This window comes from Takifugu rubripes, chromosome 14 (genome assembly GCF_901000725.2).
Source record: "Takifugu rubripes chromosome 14, fTakRub1.2, whole genome shotgun sequence".
Lineage (NCBI taxonomy): Eukaryota > Metazoa > Chordata > Actinopteri > Tetraodontiformes > Tetraodontidae > Takifugu > Takifugu rubripes.
Window position 1 is genome coordinate 6,225,635 of NC_042298.1, and position 18,167 is coordinate 6,243,801.

At 40.7% G+C, this 18,167-nt stretch overlaps 3 protein-coding genes across 3 annotated transcripts; 1 reads left to right on the plus strand and 2 right to left on the minus strand.

Annotated features, from left to right (window-relative positions):
* Positions 1-890: 890 nt before the first annotated feature.
* On the minus strand, positions 891-4,507 carry tmco6 (transmembrane and coiled-coil domains 6). Its single transcript, XM_003970377.3, has 13 exons — positions 4,372-4,507; positions 3,793-3,899; positions 3,605-3,717; positions 3,345-3,528; positions 3,145-3,246; positions 2,937-3,028; positions 2,714-2,836; positions 2,510-2,624; positions 2,196-2,376; positions 1,889-1,983; positions 1,629-1,796; positions 1,417-1,551; positions 891-1,337 (listed from the first exon to the last, which is right to left on the minus strand). Exons 1-13 carry the CDS (start codon positions 4,460-4,462, stop codon positions 1,320-1,322), a joined length of 1,524 nt encoding a protein of 507 aa, XP_003970426.3. The 5' UTR covers positions 4,463-4,507; the 3' UTR covers positions 891-1,319.
* A 38-nt stretch (positions 4,508-4,545) lies between these two features.
* Positions 4,546-9,287, minus strand: LOC105417367 (muscle M-line assembly protein unc-89-like). Its single transcript, XM_011610666.2, has 12 exons — positions 9,005-9,287; positions 8,330-8,382; positions 8,169-8,245; positions 7,850-7,947; positions 7,629-7,772; positions 7,385-7,486; positions 7,256-7,304; positions 7,107-7,162; positions 6,868-7,024; positions 5,450-6,553; positions 5,269-5,363; positions 4,546-5,186 (listed from the first exon to the last, which is right to left on the minus strand). Exons 1-12 carry the CDS (start codon positions 9,110-9,112, stop codon positions 5,142-5,144), a joined length of 2,088 nt encoding a protein of 695 aa, XP_011608968.1. The 5' UTR covers positions 9,113-9,287; the 3' UTR covers positions 4,546-5,141.
* A 4,231-nt stretch (positions 9,288-13,518) lies between these two features.
* Positions 13,519-17,125, plus strand: arsia (arylsulfatase family, member Ia). Its single transcript, XM_003970355.2, has 2 exons — positions 13,519-14,253; positions 14,764-17,125. Exons 1-2 carry the CDS (start codon positions 13,940-13,942, stop codon positions 16,160-16,162), a joined length of 1,713 nt encoding a protein of 570 aa, XP_003970404.1. The 5' UTR covers positions 13,519-13,939; the 3' UTR covers positions 16,163-17,125.
* Positions 17,126-18,167: the final 1,042 nt, after the last annotated feature.

Here is an 18,167-nt window from a genome sequence, read left to right on the forward strand (position 1 = left end):
ATTTTTAAGCCAGTAAAACTTTAGTAGAGAATACATTAATAAATGTGGCTGAGCTTAATCTGCTTTGATTAAGGAGCCAATCTAATACAGCAGTCCATCATTTTAACATGTTGTTGGCACACGTGCACACATAATGTACCAGAAGTCCTTGCCAGAGGGGAATGTAGATGGTAAAAGATGTCATCACGTGATCGGTGGACAGTTGACAACCCATCAGGAGCTCTGCCCAGCCGAAAATCACAATAACAATCTGTGAGGAAAAGGAAATAAAATAAAATAAAACCGCTCACACAGATTCCTGCATCTATCTCCAGAAGCCCGTTACCCCGAGTGTTTTGGGCTCCATCTTGACAAAGCGGTGCAGAGGTTTGCTGCTTAAGAGCACTGTCCGGTCCACCTGGTTTTTTCCTGCCGTGTCCTCTCCGGCTGTCACCTCGCTGCCTTCCATTGTCAGTAGATGTTCACACTGCTCTTCTTTAAAGTTGGAAGGGACAGAAAGGAATCCAACCGCACTCTTAACAGCAAAGACTGCAGAATGCAGAACAGAAGTCAGATGAGGCCAGAAACCTCACAGGGTGTTGCAACATCCCGCCTTGTTTTTCCCTTTTCTAATGTGGATTCCTGTGAACTGTAACAGCAGGAGAATGTTGTGGGAGGACAGAGGAAGTGGAAATCTGAGAGTTGAGCCTATTTCTTCATTAGGGGAGGAGCCCGTCTCAAAGATTGTCTGCTGTGGGTACTAATATGACGTCATCGCATACAACTGAACAGCAACGCAAGAATTCAGAGGTCACTTTGGGACAGAAGACAGGAAACGACGCATGAGCACTACAATGCATACAAAAAAATCCATCCATCCATCCCTGAATAGTCATCAATGTCACAACAACTTTCCTTCAAAAATACATTGTTTTAATGAAAATTGCTGCTTATATTTGCAGCAGTGAAAAGTAGGGCATCGTCTGTACAACAGCACTACAAAGTACAACTATGCAAGTCTAATATCATGTTTGTAAAGCATTCACATCAAATACCATAAATATACCATAAAAATACTGATACCCCGTGAGTTCATTAAATTACACAAAATATAAAAATGAATGTTTGACAATTACACCAGTGTCTCATACATCCATTACATTTCTATACATTTAGCATACAAAACCCCTCTAAAACAGGACAAAAAGATGACAGTGAAGCGTCTTCTTCACTATTACGAGTTGTTAGAATAAACCCTGTTATGTTTATAACAACGCTGTATTCCCTGATGTGTCCTGGTGGTGTCACATTGAAGACCACCGTCACTCAGGGGCTTTCTGCTACGAGAAGGTGCTGTCCTGCAAATGAGTCAATATTAGTGTCCTTTTCACCTCTAGAACAAATGTAGCATCCAAAACAACCGTTTCAAATGTTTACCAGGACATCCGTGGAGAAGGGCAGTAGGTGGCGCTCCAGCAGGTGAGCTGCTCTTTGTCTGATCTCCTCTTCACTGTTGTACTGAAGCGCTTCCAAAAGTGAAATCCCACCTTGCCTCACAAACTCTTCAGCCACCTAAAAAAAAGAGGAAATTTTGGTGAAATTATGCTGAGGTAAGCGTAAACTAAACTTACAGTTTTGAACGGATGTACCTTTGTATCACTAACTACGAGCATGAACAAGACATCCATACCGAGGGTCACCATTTCCCGGTCGGCCATTTTTAGTGTAGCCCAGAGGGCAGGTAATAATCCAAGATGTGCTAGCTGAACACAGGATTGCCTTTCCTTGTAAGCGATATTTGCCAGAACCCTGAGGACCTGAGGACACCACAGATGAGTGTGAGGATGATCCACAAAGTGGGTCACTGCAAAATACCGATGAAGGCTGTGATTTCAAGGCTTTTACGCACCATGGTGTTGATGCCTTGAGAGAAAGGGAGGAGCTGAATCAACCCAGGAACCAAGTTGAAAGTCACAAGAGCCGAGCAAAAGGTAGTGCTGTGGGCTGTGGTGAAGAGACGGAGAATTCCAGATGAAACCTCAGCTACACACCATGTCTGTCACATGAGTGTGACTAAATACTTTGGGTTGTTTTACATTGATGACCAGACTGCAGCAAAACCAAACTACACTTCCATGCTTCACAATCCATGACGCAGAATAAATTTGAAGAGTGACACACACATAGTTGTGTCTTGAGATGCAGACAGCCCAAACCTGTGAGGTTGTTGAGCACCCAGGTACACTCTCGAGCCAAGGCTGGTTGGGTCTGGAGATAGGCCTGAAGTAGTGCAACCAGAGCAACCACAACGCGAACATCACCCACGTGACTACTCAGGGTTTCTACTGGGCAGGAAGACAGAAGGTTTCCGACACATCTCAGCAATGGACAGATGAGCTGTAGATACACAATCGCTCGGTTAATTAAGTCACATCATCTTTCTATTAATTGGTGTCACTTCTACACACAGTCTGGGATTGAAAAAATGTGTACTTTGTTGCGCCCAATTTATTATCTAATTACTTCATACCAGCTCCATTCCATCTTCTTGGTTTCCTTCAGCCACAGCTCCACCTAGTGACACTAAGAGGGAACCGCACGCCAACAGGGCTCCAAGTGACAAGAGCGCTTTGTTATTCTCCACACTGTGGAGGGAGGCAGAGGAAGAAGAGGGGGGATAATTGTGACATATGAATTAAACATCATTATAACATGTATCCAGGAAGATCCTCACCTCTCCGTACATGTGAGGTAGTACAGACACCATGCACATTCGATGGCAGCTGCCAGGCCAAACTCTGGGTCAGGAGTCAAGACTGACAGCAAGTGTGATGGTAAACTTGAGGCCAGGACCATCCTGTAGACAGATGAAGATTATTATCAAGCCAGAAAATGCTTTAGGGAAATGATTTTAACATTTTCAAAGACAACAGTACAAAGAACTGGTGGTGTCTTACGGGATTAGCTTCTTTTCTGCATCTTTTGTCTGAAGGAGTTGTGAGAGGGTGAAGCCAGCAGCTTCCACCACAGCAAGGTTATGTCTTTGGTTCTGAGTACACACAAATGTATTCAAGGGAACTTTATCATGGCAATGAGTAAGGGTTAAGAATGATGATAGAATTCAGTGCTACAAAGTCAATGGTGGTCAAATCTTTTGATTTTTACCTCTACACAGTTTGCCAAAGCAGGTATTATTCCCTGGGCCACAAGTTTGTCCCTTACAACATCCGCTGGACATAAATTACCAAGCGTGTATAGACATAGTACCTGCGCACACATATCCAACAAAAAAATTACAAGAATGTAACAGAAAGAGCTCCTAATAATTAGCTGATAATGTCACACATTCTCCTGCAGACACTCACAGTGAACTTGGTGCTCTGACCTGACAGGTACGTGAGCAGGTAGGGAGTGGACGGCACACAGGCTGGAGCCACACTGGCGTGAGGAGAGTGAGACAGTTCCAGAAGACATCGGGCAGCCTGCAGGCGGCATGCAGCATTAGATCCAGTCAGAAGACCAACCAGAAAATGCATGCTGTTCTCCTGTCTGTAGGGAAAATAGGCTTAAATATATGGCAATAAGGACCAGAGGCAAAGATGGAAACGAGACCTTATCGCCCTACTTGATGAAAGTGAGCTGTGCTGATGGGTTCTGAAGAACTTTGCTCATTGATTTTAAGTGGACCTCCTTCTGCGACCCACTGTGTAAAAGTTTGTGGAACAATTTGATGACATCCTGGCAAAAAGACATTGAAAGTGTAAGTATTTCATTAACTTAATCACAAAAGTAGCATTCAAAATAGCATCCCACCTCCTCCAATGTCTTGGTATCCATGGCAACATCTGCTTGGTCTTCATCTTCACCTGGCAATAGTCTCCTGCTTACCAGCTGTCTGTCTCGGCGGGCCTGTCTCAGTTCTAAAGGCATTATTATTGATATGAAATAATCCAACACCAAAAGTTGTACGTTTGTTCTGACCGGATGTGTTTTATCTGCATTCAGCAATGTGAATACAAACACATGACTTCACTCTATTTGGTGTAAAATCTTCTCATAGGAAGACCATCTAAAATCCTCATTTAATAGTAGGGTGGTAAAAATAAATAAAATTTTCCACAATTTAAAAAAATGTGGTTACATAAAGTTATATTCAAATCTCGCCCCAGAACTCCTGTAGACTCAAATAAATAAAATATATATTGTATATTGAAAAAGGTCACGATTATCTATGGAAATAGTTCCCTCTTTGTCGAATCTCATTTTAAAGCTAAATGTTATTTTGGCAGCATGCTGTGACGATACAAAGGAAAATGTCGAAATTATCAGTGATTATTTAAAGGCTCGTTATGAATTACGCATATGAAGCTTTACGTTTTTAGTGGAACTTACCTTTCTCGTGCTCTCGCCTCTTTACCTTGAACTCGTCAAGGTTGCCACAATGTCGGCCAAATTTATGGTGAGCCTTGCTTAATCTCCACATATTTCTTACCAATTGTAACTATTATCAATAAAAGACTCGTATCTGATGCAAAACGCTGTCAACGGAAGAGACAGCCATGGTGGTTGAATTCTTCTTCGGTTTATTTGACAGTGAAGAGGCGAAGAGTGTAGCGCCACCTGGCGGCCGCACTCAACATTAAGCGATAAGTACAAGTAAACCCCAGCGATATATAAAATACAACTTTTTATCTAAAAATCCTACTTTTATGTCAGTGGTAGAGGCACACTATTATGGACACTCCTCTTTCCATGATGTATAAAAATTCTAATTCAATTTGATTGAAAACCCTTAAGTATATAAAAACATAAAATAGGTTATTAAAAACATATTTTCTTCAAATACAAAACTGTTTAAACTGGATAAATGTTATGACGATTCTTTCCAATGTGTGTATATAAGATGCTGTTCTGTTTAATGTCTGAATTTATGCGTGAATGGGAAAATGAGAGGTGCTGTTAACTAAATAGATGATATAGACATGTCGTTAAAAAAAGGAAATAGAGGAATAAGGTTTCTGGAACATAACTCAATACAATAAAATCTCTAGTCAGAATAAAAAAAAAAAACATTTCTTCTTCTTCACAGGATTAAATCTTCCCACGATACCTTGAAAATCCATTAAAAAAATCAGATGGCGATATTGCTGATTTGGCAACCGCTAAAGATTTTCACCAAGGATGCTCCTAGAGGCCTTCTTCTTCTTCTGCCAAAATGACACGCATTGAGATTAAATGAGAATAACAAAAATCTGCATTCAACATGTGAAATTTAGAGCTCTATGAAACCTTTTTGTTTTTGCTGCTCAAAGGAGTTTGGAGGGATGCAGAAGCGTCTTGGACTGGGACAACAGGTGATTCTTGGACTTCTGTAGACTTTTTTTCTAGACAAATAAAATGAGGAAACATCATCAAAATAATCAAATATATAATCAAAAAAAAAATTAAATAACAGGGAATGTCTACTCACTTTTCTTTTTCTCCGATGGAGGGCCCAGCTCCTCATGACTGGGTAGAAGTGGAGAGAATGCCACAGAATCATTTTTTACTGATGAGCTCTTTTTATTTTTATGGTTCACTTCAGCAGGCTGCTCTCCTTCGTCAGTGCACTCTGAAGGATTTGCTACATTTTCTTGATCTTCCTGCTCTTCAAACTTGTTCTTTTCAAGTACAGCCTCTAGATTTTCTTCGTGGTGCTTTCTTTTCTTTTTTCTTTTCTTATTTGATATTGGCTCTGAATTATTTTCTCCAGCATTGTCTTCTGTTTCAGCTGCCTCTGTCTGCACATCCTTTTCTCTACTTGTGTTCTCTGCACTATTGACATCAATTTTATCCTTTTGTTTCTTCTTCTTGGCTTTTTTTGACTGCCCAATATTCTCTTCTTCAGCCATTTTCTCTGAGTCTATTTCTCCTTCAGTTTTCTGCTCTAAAGTTTCCTCATCATTTTTTTTCTTTTTCTTCAATTTCTTTTGTTGGACTATTGACTCTGTCTTTAGCTCTACATTTCTTATTGGTTCTTTTCCATCATCAAAATCTGCTTTGGCGTTTTTATTTTTTACATGACTATTACAGGTTTCTTTATCTGGGACTTCACTTTTCTTCTTTTCCTCTTTATTGTCAATTGAATCCACAAAAGTGTTGCTGAAATTTTCACCTTCTGCATCTTCAGTCATCTTTTTTATCTTCTTCTTCTTGGACTTTTGAACTATCTTTATTTCACTGTACGCTGCAACAATTACATTTTCTTCTTCTATTGTTTCTTTTGATGGCGAAGGAATGGACGATAGAGGTCTGATAGCAACAGTATCAGTGTTTGGGTTCATGGCGTTAGGAGAGTTTAGAGAGGCTGTCTTTTCAGCTCTGTTCTTCTTGGCTTTAACAGTTTTTGCAGGTGTTTGTGTCACATCTCCTACCAGCACTGTGTCCATATCATTAGATGTCCTATCATTTTGGGGAGGCTGAATTTCTGTTTTGGCAGAGGGCTTAGTCCGAGGTTTATTCTCTCTCTTTTTCTTTGGTTGCGGTGTAGAGGAGTCCAGAGCATTGATGGCATCCATCTTGGCGACGTCAGTCTCTGTGGAAGGACCAAATATAGCAAAAGTGAAACAAATGACAGCTTTTTATTTGCACCTTGTCTCCTGTAACGCAGTGATAACCAGCATCAGACCCTACACAGACCTCTACTCAGGTTAAAGTATTAAAGGAGTGGATATTTTATTTGATGTGATAAGTCGCCATTTTCTTTTCTACTTTTTTCCTTTCTTTTAACAGTTGACGTTTAATGGCTGTATTATTTAACGTTTACCCTCATAAATAGAAGCAAATGTGTGTAAAAAAATACCTCTTTAAAAACATTCTAACTGGACATGAAAGTACCTCATCACTCACCTGTCAAGTTCAGGAGCAGCTTCTTCCATTTCTCGACATCTAAACTGCTGTCAGAGTCGGAAGCATCTCTTTCAGCAAGGGCATCTTTCCCAGAGGTTTTGGATTTCTTGGTGACGGCTGTATTTTCACCTGTTTTTTTTCTTTTTACTGGCACTGACTAACACACACAAATCAATCAGACGGGCCATCAGACCACTAGGTATTAAATATTTGAAATAATAGTTTTCAAAAAAGATCACCTTCTTTGGGTCCTGTTCTTTTTTGGCAGGCTTGTCCACCTTTTTCTTTGCCTTTCCTGGTCATAAGCAATGAATTAAATGTGATTTATTTGCACAGGAGGACAGTCACACAGTGGCCACAGGGAACAAACTCAAACACTCAAACATACCAATAGGTGGCGTTGTTACAGTCACAGCTTGCTTTTTGGGCGTCTGGTCCTGATGAGAGGAATAACTTGTATGACTATTTACCAGAAATACATTTTAAAGGACAGACTATTCAGAGAAAGAAAACAAACCTTAATCGCCATCTGTTTTTTGGCCGTGCCAGTTTTATTTTGATCAGGTGCATCGTTGTTAGACTTAGATTGTGGCACTGGAGTTACCGGTAATCTGATTTCCTGTTTGTATGAGCAAAATAAATGAATCGTTGAATGGACTTTTGGTTTTTATATTGAAAATCTGGATGAAACAAAACAGTCATCTTCAGAGTTTACATATTGAAAGACCACAACAGAAAAGAGATCTGATACTTAAACGTACCTCCTCTGAAATGTCAGTGGTGTCACTGGAGTCACCTGGAGCCGCTTGCACGAGTGGGCCTGGCTTCACAGGTTTGTCTGGAGAACGCGTAACTGGTTTAATTGGAGTCTTGGGGGGATACAATTTACTGGAAGCGGTGGGAGTCTGCGACATCGAGAATGTAGAATGTAACAGGTTGATTCACTAATGTGTGAGGAGTGTTCTGTTTAGTTCTGATTCACCTGTGGCAGTAGGCTCTGACTCAGCTCCTCACTATGTGAGCCGCAGTCTTCCTCGGCTCGTGTTTGGATGGGCGTGGTTGGGGTTTGTTTTTTTGAAGCTAAAGCCAGTGTGAGGGGGTGGAGAGAAATAAAAATAATTCACTTAAAATAAATAAAAAAGTTTCCAAGTTAGCTGTCACAAGAAAAAGAACTAGATCATCCATCCCTGTTAATCACATTTAGTTAGAGAGAATCTAAAACCTAAGCACAGGTTACAATAAGTTTAAATCTATAGGTGCTAATATTCAAAACTATTAAAGCTTTAAATTTAGAGTCATACCCTTGATAGAAGATTTTCTTTTCTCTTTAAAAGTAGAGTGTTTTGTTGGGTCTGACTGCTTTTCCCTTTTTGAGTCACTGATACAAGAAAAAAAATGCAACACATGTAAGTGAAACAAACCCAAAAGAGATAAATATTTATTAACAAAAAAGCATACTGACTTTAACCAGGAACTGTAGATGTCGAGTAACGATGCAGACAAATTTGTCACATCCTGCGCAAAAAAAACAAGAGCCCCCCCAAAAAATGTAAAGTACTTTATTATGTATATATTCAAAACCAGCATAATATTTTAATAATACACATTTTAACACCTTGGCAGCACAAATGTAAGTTTTATGACATCATTAAGAAAAGTACTACTAAAATGATGATGAAACATGCTTTCTAAATAAAACTGTAGATTAGTTTTAATATGACAAGGTCACCCGAAATGACATAGTCCTGAGGATTTTTGAGAAAGGCAGATTCATAATTAGTTATTGTATTATTATTTTCTCCTGTCCTCTCAATTATAGGTCAGTACTTCCTGTATTTAACTATCTTTGCAACTGTCACCTGAAACTGCGTTACAAACAGAAGATGGCAGTATAGTTTATCACATGTACTGTCAATATGAAGAAAACTTGCACGTAATTATGAAAATAACAACACAAAAACTATTGGTTCTTTGCTACTAATTGTAGTAGCAGTAGGTGCATTTGTGAAACCTGATTTAGAAATACAGAAAATATGCAAGCAAAAGATATCGGAAGTCTGACATCCTATGACTGACATGACTGTGTCAGTTCTCTCTCCCCCTCTCTTGGTGTGTGTGTGTGTGTGTGTGTGTCTACCTGCGGACTCTGCTTCTGCAGCTCCTCTGCAGCTGAATGGAAACCATGCTCTTTCAAATGGCGGTAGATTAGCTGGTTAAGCTCATGTTTGGGTGGGTTCACGGACATTATCGCCACGCAATTGACGGCTAGATTAATAACAAATCATAAACACGCACGCACAATTAATCCTAGAGATTTCTGTCATGTTAAAACTAGCTTCGATGGCACATTGCATTCTTAATCTCAAAAAGAGAGCACACGAGTACCATGAACTTTAACCTCAGGATATGGTTCCGGTTACCGCTGCAATGTACTATGGGAAATGTAGTCATTTCAATGAATTGTAAAAGTTGGAAAAGGAACGATACACTCATAGTAATCAAATAAAAGTCTTGATAACAAATATTACATACATTGATTTTACTCCTTTATCGTTTTAATTTAAACCCTTCCTTGTATTTTCAACCACAAGAAACTTTAATGCACAAGTCATCTGGTCCAATTTACTAATCAGATTTTTTTTTACAAGGCCAGCAGGATAGACAAACTCCAGGTGTAACTAAAAACTTGACTAAACTAAAGTGTCATTTGGTGTGAAGAGAAATAAAAGGCATCTGGGAGAGTTGGTTGTGAGGCTTTTTATATTGGGTCGCAGGAGCTGAAGAACATGAAAGACAACCATTCATGGAGCAAAACAGGGAAGGAAAGCAGTCCAAACTCAATGTCAGGGCTTGATTTCACCATCTTACACACACACACACACACACACACACACACACACACACACACACACACACACACACACACACACACACACACACACACACACACACAGGAAAGATTTGGCAGCATAAGCTGGTTATGAGGCTGCAAAGAGAGCTGATGGGACAGACCACCAATGTTCCCTGGAAAAAAAAACTGTTTCTTAAGATATTTACTCAGCCACATTTCCAATAAATATAATACAATAAAAACAAATGACTGTGTGCAAACTATTAAGTGTGCATTTTAATGTGAACTATTTCCCTTTGCTTTGAAGAAATAGCAGTAAAGTGAATGGAATATTTATACAGCCTCCGCTTGTAAATGGCACTCTGTTCCACAGGAAATAAATCCACCTCACAGTCGGCCTTCAGCAGCACACATCTGCACTTACTCTACAGGTAACTGCCGACAACTAGAGCTGTCAAATTTTGTTAGTGGGGAAACCTTCAAAGTGTACTTTCATGTCAAGAGGTGACTTACTCGCATATAGAAGCGTCTGCTGGTATACATACTGTAAACGCTTCTCAATAACATACAGTTCAGTGGATTCATTCATTCATTCATTCATTCATAGTCTGTCAGATTTATTCCAGTTTACTTTGTTGGATAATGAAGTGTTGAATCTGGCCTTCTTACATAGATCTGGTTGCTGCGTGTCCACAAAAATGAAATAATTTAAACAATCATGCTTTTAGCTTTCAGCTGTGTGAGCGTGTATGTGTGTGTTTATGCGTGTGCGCACGCGCGCGCGTGTGTGTGTGTGTGAGAAAGAGAGAGAAGCAGAAGGAGAAGGAGATTTCAATCATTGAGCTATGTGTTTGCACCAGTTTGAAATGTTTTAATCTAATTTATTTAGTGTTAAGGAGATTAAAAAAGTAATTTGTGAGACATGAATGGGGTGTTATTAAGTTTTGTGAAGACTGTGATTAACATGCAGCTCATTAAACTGTAAGTAAAAATGGCCTGAGGTGGATTGAGGTTTCTGCAAGAATACTTCCAAAGCATCCTGACTCCTACGTCACTTTGGTGAACAGGTAGATCACACTGATGGTCCAGGTTTTTTTGTGGTCAGTATTGTTTTAATTGGCAGTAATTATTGGGAAAGTCATGTAGACACATGTGCAAATGCTGCATTTTGCATTTTTGTGATGTAACTGAAATACGTTTTATTTGTATTTACCATATTTTGTCGTTTAAAACCAACAGTTGTACACTACAAAAAGCGGAATAATTTCAGTTCCGCATCTCTTTAACAGTCACACATTCAAGAACATGGGTAGCACTTGTGCAAACTGAGTGTCAGGCTGTCAAGTTATTTTTGACACGTCCACAAAATGGTTGTGGAACACTTCATAGTGGGGCTCTCATTTTCAACCCTTTTATTATCACAGCTACCTCTTGACTCAAACCATGGTAATGAGCGACCCAATTATTTGAGGCTTCCACAGGTTTTTGAGGACAAACTTAACATAAAGTGTTACTGAAATATCTTTTTAAAATGTTCAGTGTTCAGAGGCCAACACTGAGGAAAAGAAGTTGAAAACAATAATGGATTTTAAATCTTAACATGAGGATTTAACACAAAGGCACTATTTAGAGTTAACCATCTGAACTTAGACAAGACTTCAGGTTAGGCTGGAAAAAAGGGAGAGAAGAAAGGTCCATCCAGTCTGGCTCAGATTAGAAAATTGAGGTTAGGGAGGAAGAAATGTATAGGTTTACAGACATAACTGTGTTGGTTAGAAAGGGGGTAGTGTTCACAGAGGGGGTTGATGCTGGATTCAGAAAAGCATATCTTTGTTTATCCAAAGCGTACGCACGGCGAAGAATGACACTGAACAGTAGCAGAGACCTAAACTCTGCCAGCCCTTCAACTCATTATATCAGTGCCACTAAGAATGTTTGCATTTCAAATGAGGTTGTGCTTCTTTTACTGTCCTGATCTCGCAGGAAGTGATTTTCTTCAAGCTTCTTTTACAGTATAATTAAAGCCTTCTGCTGGCTTTAATTAAGTTTTATGTAAACAGCTCCAATTAGTCTTACATCCTCTGGGAGAAACAGAATAAACGAGGAGATTAATGCAAAATTATCAAAGTGGCTGCAAACATAATAATTCCAACTCAGAGATTTTCAAGACTGGCACCACATTGTTTGATTTGTCTATATTAAAGCAATATTTGTTTAAAACTGGTATGTGGACAAAAGTGAGGGCAGCAAAGCATATTTATACCAGTGGGAAGATAAAGTTAAAGAGCTAAACACGGAAATGGGTCACGTGTCCTGCAGTTGTATTGAGCTATTACAGGAACTGTAATCGGCAGTTCTCCAAAATGAACAAACTGATATTTTTAGTCTTGGTAGGTAAAAAAAAAAAGAAGATTTTTCCAAACAAGTTTGTGTAGATACACAACCTGGGTGGTGTTTATTTACCATGTAAGGGTTAACGGCCTCTTCCTTGAGTTGCATTAAATTGACTGTCCACCATAAATATTGTCACTCTATTTCTAGTATAAAGAAGTCTTGATTTGCAACAATTGGATAAGATATAACACTTCAGTAATGGGTGTCATTGGCGTGACAATAAATTATGTTTTCACATCCCCTGTTGACGAGAGTGTGGTCTCATGCTGGTGTTGATACTGGTGTGTGTATACTTGTGTGTGTATAGTGTCATTGGTCAGGAGTCTGTTCAACGATGGATAATATGAGTGATTACACAGTGATTTTGACCCTCAGGTGTGGACCCAACGCCCTCCAGGAAACTGCATGAATAAATATGAGGGTGTTGAGCTTCAGGTGCACCATAATAATTTTTCCTCTGGACCTGCTTTAAACTCTGGCTCTCTTCCAAAGACGCTTTTGGCTGCTGCTGCTTGGTGAACCCTCCTCCAGCCACAGCGTCAGGAGGCTCATACTTACTAGAGCTGTGCTGTGACCTTCATGCCCACAAGTCTCTCCGCCAAACATCAATATTTACAGAGCATGATGTGTTACCTTCCAGCATTTTTTGACCGACTTAAAACTGACGATAGATTTCATTTTCCTGCGCAAAACACGTTTCATGGCAGCCAAGCCGAGTTCATCAACAGATCTGAGTTGTTTAAATTAGTTCCTGACATCAGGTTCCTAGACATTAGTTAAAGGAATTAGGCGTGAGATTAATTATATCGAGATTTCCTTGACCTGTACTAAATAATCAGTGCCTGAATCCAAAGACAATGCTGATATTTATTCCATGTAGGGTTATTAATATCTCAGTTGGTTTTGTTTTAATCAAATCTTTATAAAAACTCATTTTCACTCATCACAGACTGAACTTCCACCTCTGGATTAAGGACTACCTCTCAGACTACAAGAATATTCCATTATTCAGTTACAAGTCTTTTCAGATATTTGTTGCTTCACTTTATTCAGCCTGACTGAAGCTGCAGCTGATGAAAGTGGGATGATGATAAAATGAGCGGTGGGTGAGGCTCTCCAGTCCTGTTGCTTATTACGAACTCGCTGGATTTGTAACATGTCTCTTTGGTGCTCGTGTTGGACATGTGATCAGAGTCTGGAAAGTCTCCTCAGGTCTGCAGGACTCATAAAGCAGCCAAAATAATAAGAGAGTGTTTGCAAGGGCATTCCAGTGGATTCGAAGAACAGTGTCTGTGATTGTGCCCGTAGGGCCCTGGGACTCAAATCTCCCCCACATACCGTGTTTTTTGGAGTGAGGGTCTTTCTATAGAGTCTCTGTCATCCATCCAGCTAAATCGGGTCAAATGTGAAGGTTTTCCCCCTTCTGTCCAAGTAGAAATAATGTTTACTTCAGGACAAAACCATTGTAGATGCACCAGAAACCTAGTACTACATACAGCGGCCGTAAATGAAACTAGTTCCTATTATTTAATAGAAACATGTCTGTGACTGTGTGCGCTTGATTTCCAGCTAGGCAGAAAAGCAAATAGGCGGAGTTAATGGGACCACTAGGGAAAGTGAGATGTTTTTAAAGGAGGCTGAATCAGTTGGGAGCCTCGGGACCAGCCTGGAGGTGACGTGTTCCTTTCAGTTGCATGCTCATGCTTATATCACCGATTAGTTGAGATTGTTAGCTGCAATGAATTTTACACAACTTCCACCACGCTGCATCATGATTTGGTGACAGTAGACAGCACGCTGCTTTTTGACTGAGATTTTAAAGACACCATGGCAACAACGGCTCTCACAGGCTTTTCTATGGTGAGCCTGCTGAGTCTCAGTTATCTGACCTGGGACCTGATGAGCCCAAACCAGGTGGAAAACGAGGCAGATCAGACTTCTGCCGGAAAGTCTCCTGTCCCAACTTCTCCTCACATCATTTTCATCATGACGGATGATCAAGGATTCAACGATATTGGCTATCACAGCTCGGATATCAAGACACCAGTACTGGACAAACTGGCTGCAGATGGAGTGAAGCTGGAGAACTACTACATCCAACCCATCTGTACCCCCTCACGCAGCCAACTCATCACTGGCAGGTAAACAGGTTTAGAATACATTGTTTTTAAACATTGATCATGCTTTTATTTATTCTAACAGGTAACTAGAGGCAGAAGCCCTGCTATGCACTTTTCTAAATAATCAGACAAACAAGATCTGCAAGCCAAATCCATAATTTGAGCTCATATTATTAAAAAATTTAAACTGAAAAATAAATTTTTTATTTAAAAGGCTGAACAAAAACAGGTTTTTAGATAAACACTACTCTGCTGCATAAGCAGATATGATTCAGTCACACTTTAAGGCACTTCTAAAGCCTTTAAACAACCCAATTAAGCAGAGAAAAACACAGGCAGGCAAAGAAGAAAAACAAAATTGAACGCAGAGCCTCCTTGCTGTGTGGTAACTGTGCTAACCCCAGCATCACTGTGCTGCCCCAAATCTATGATTTAGTCAGAGTCAGAGAACCTGCTGTTTCAAAATGAAAATTATTCTTCATGTCTTAGGTTTATTGATTTATCTTCTTTTTGTCCTCATTAACCCTCTAGGTATCAGATTCACACTGGCCTGCAGCACTCCATCATTCGGCCCCGTCAGCCCAACTGTCTGCCCTTTGACCAGGTCACCCTCCCCCAGAGACTGCAGGAGCTGGGCTATTCCACCCACATGGTTGGCAAGTGGCACCTGGGTTTTTACAAGAAGGAATGCCTTCCCACCCGCCGTGGCTTTGACACATACTTTGGCTCCTTAACTGGCAGTGTCAACTACTACACTTATGACTCCTGTGATGGCCCTGGGATGTGTGGCTTTGACCTGCATGAGGGAGAGTCTGTTGCCTGGAGTCAGAAAGGTAAATACTCCACCCACCTCTACACACAGAGGGTCCGCAAGATCCTGGCAACCCATGACCCTCGGTCGCAGCCGCTGTTCATCTTCCTGTCCTTTCAAGCCGTTCATACACCCCTTCAGTGTCCGCGGGAGTACATCTACCCATACCGTGGGCTGGAAAACATAGCACGAAGGAAATATGCTGCAATGGTCTCTGCTGTAGATGAGGCTGTGCGTAATATAACATATGGGCTGCGCAAATACGGTTACTATGAGAACAGCATCATGATTTTCTCTACAGACAATGGTGGCCAACCCTTGTCGGGTGGAAGCAACTGGCCACTCAGAGGGCGTAAGGGGACCTACTGGGAAGGTGGTGTTAGAGGTCTGGGATTCATACACAGCCCTTTGTTACGGAAGAAGAAGAGGGTGAGCAAAGCCCTGGTGCATATCACCGACTGGTACCCCACACTGGTTGGATTAGCAGGTGGCAAGGAGTCCCACATTGAGGGTGTAGATGGATATGATGTTTGGGAGGCCATTAGCGATGGGAGAGAATCACCAAGGCTGGAGATCCTCCACAATATCGACCCTCTCTATAACCATGCACGTAGTGGCTCCCTGCAGAAAGGATATGGCATTTGGAACACAGCTGTGCAGGCGTCCATCCGAGCTGGAGACTGGAAACTTCTAACAGGAGACCCCGGCTACGGTGACTGGATACCACCCCAGATTCTTCCAGGTTTTCCAGGAGACTGGTGGAATCTGGAGCGCAACACTGAACCTCGGAAATCTGTGTGGCTTTTCAACATTTCTGGGGACCCTTACGAGCGTCTCGACCTTTCCGAACAGAGACCAGATGTTGTCAAACAGCTGCTGGCAAGACTAGTATATTACAATCGCACTGCCGTACCAGTGAGGTATCCAACAGAGGACCTGCGCGCTGATCCCCATCTGAATGGGGGGGCCTGGGTGCCCTGGGTCAGAGATGAAGAGGAAGACAGCTGGGACAGGTTCTACCAGAAAAAGAATAAGGACTGGAAAAAGAAGCTTAAACTTTCCAAAAGTAAATCATTTTTCAGGAGGCTCAACACTATGATAATATCTAACAGAATTTAGAAAAGCTGTGATTAAAAGGTTTGAAGAAACCGCCTGGATGACCGAGTAATAGAGTGGAACGATTGTCATGGTTAGTTTCCCCTCCATTTCTTCCTGCAGGGTTCTATGCAGTCTGAGTTGTTGAAATTAGTTCCTGACATCAGGTTCATCGTATTAATGATCTAAGAGCATTTGACTTTATGACTGAGTGGTTCCTCTTTCACCTAAAAGGAACTATGTGATGTGTCTGCTTTTGTCAGTGATCACAATTCAGTCTGATCAGAAATGCAAATTTAAGTTAAAATACTGTTTTTCTAATTTAAAGTTCAGACTGAACATCCAAACGATGACCATCATGAGAGGCCACCCGCTGCACTTTGAGACACGTATTTTCCAACTATGTCTTCTGTAGATGACAGTAGAGGAAGCCTGTACAAGAAGGACAGATGACTTCTTCAGCAATAACACAGGTCGACAGGTCACCACAGATCCTGAAGGGTTCTTCATGACGCACCTGAATTGGACAACAAGGTCCCACTGTAATAATTCTGTTGATTAAAACTATGTAATGCATTGGCTTGTGGTCCACATAAAGTACTCGCTTTCAAGGTTGCAGAATATGGGCCGAAACAAGGACAGTCATTGTGATAGATTCACTGATGAATGCTATAGAAGGGACCCTACAATGTTCATTTAATGTATTACTTTTTTGTATTTGCAGATGACAGTAATTCATTTTTGGAGTCACAAATGATTTGCCATTCCTGATTGTTTCAGTGATATACAGTGTTGTGAAATGTCAGTTAAAAGCAGTGGAGAAATAGAAGCACCACATTTGAGTTGTGCAGTTGTTGTCTGGTGGCGAGATTTCATGAAAGAAGAGCAAGGAGCGTGAAGTAAAAAGAAAAGTTAGCTTAGCAGTTGTACCAGCAGGCAATGTTGTTTTGAGAAAAATGATTAAAATTGTACACTGAGAGAATAAAGAGGAGATGTGCCAAACCTCAGAGTGTGTTTGTTTCTTGACGGCTGCAACACTATCCTCTGTAAAAGAACAGCAAGCCTTAAATGTTGCCGAGGAGGAGTTCGAAATACTTTTAGCTAAAATGGTCACTGCCAAACCAATTAGAACTTAGAAGCTTTTAACCTTTACAGTTTATCTCTACTAATTATGTATTGTGAACCAGCAGGCCATCCATCCATCATCCATCCATCCATCCATCCATCCATCCATCCATCCATCCATCCATCCATCCATCCATCCATCCATCCATCCATCCATCCATCCATCCATCCATCCATCCATCCATCCATCCATCCATCCATCCATTAAATATTTTTGGTAAATGTACCTGGCTTGTTCTATACTTGTAAGTGTAGAATAATTATTACAGAATTGATAAAACAAGATAAAAGTAGTTTCTTGCAACTTGGAATCTCTACAAACTGAAATGGAGGATATTTTGTTCATATAGGCTACAGCTATTTTGTAATTATTTTCAAAATGCTCTTTTAGTGAATGCTTGACTCACAGGTAATGGCATATATCCAGATTCACTAGTCATTCCACCCTGTGCATTTTCATCTGGGAAAATCCTTGAGTGCTGCATCAGAGGCCACAAATGAACTTTGCAGATCTAAAGCTTCCCTTTTTGTTTTCAGCTCAGCTTCGTGACATTCCAGATCTTGTTTTTGTTGATAAGCAGCAGCCTGTATGAGAAATGCTGCTCTCTACACTTCAGATTGTTTCACCAGCACCAGTGGTAACCGAAGTGTTCCAGACTTCCATTCCTTGAGCTTGTTGCATTTTTCAAACCGTGTTTTCTTCTCTTGCCTCTAGGTCACCTCATCTTCCCTCCACGTCGAGCATCTCACTGGGTATTGGCTTGGCACTTTGTTCACCGTCATGCTCACAAGTAGCACGGGCACATTCTTTCACCGTTGTAAATATTTTGTACGGTAAATAAACTGTTGTTCACTGAAGCTGCCCTCTTTGTCTGTCTACGTGGGTCCCGCCTTAAGTTTTGTC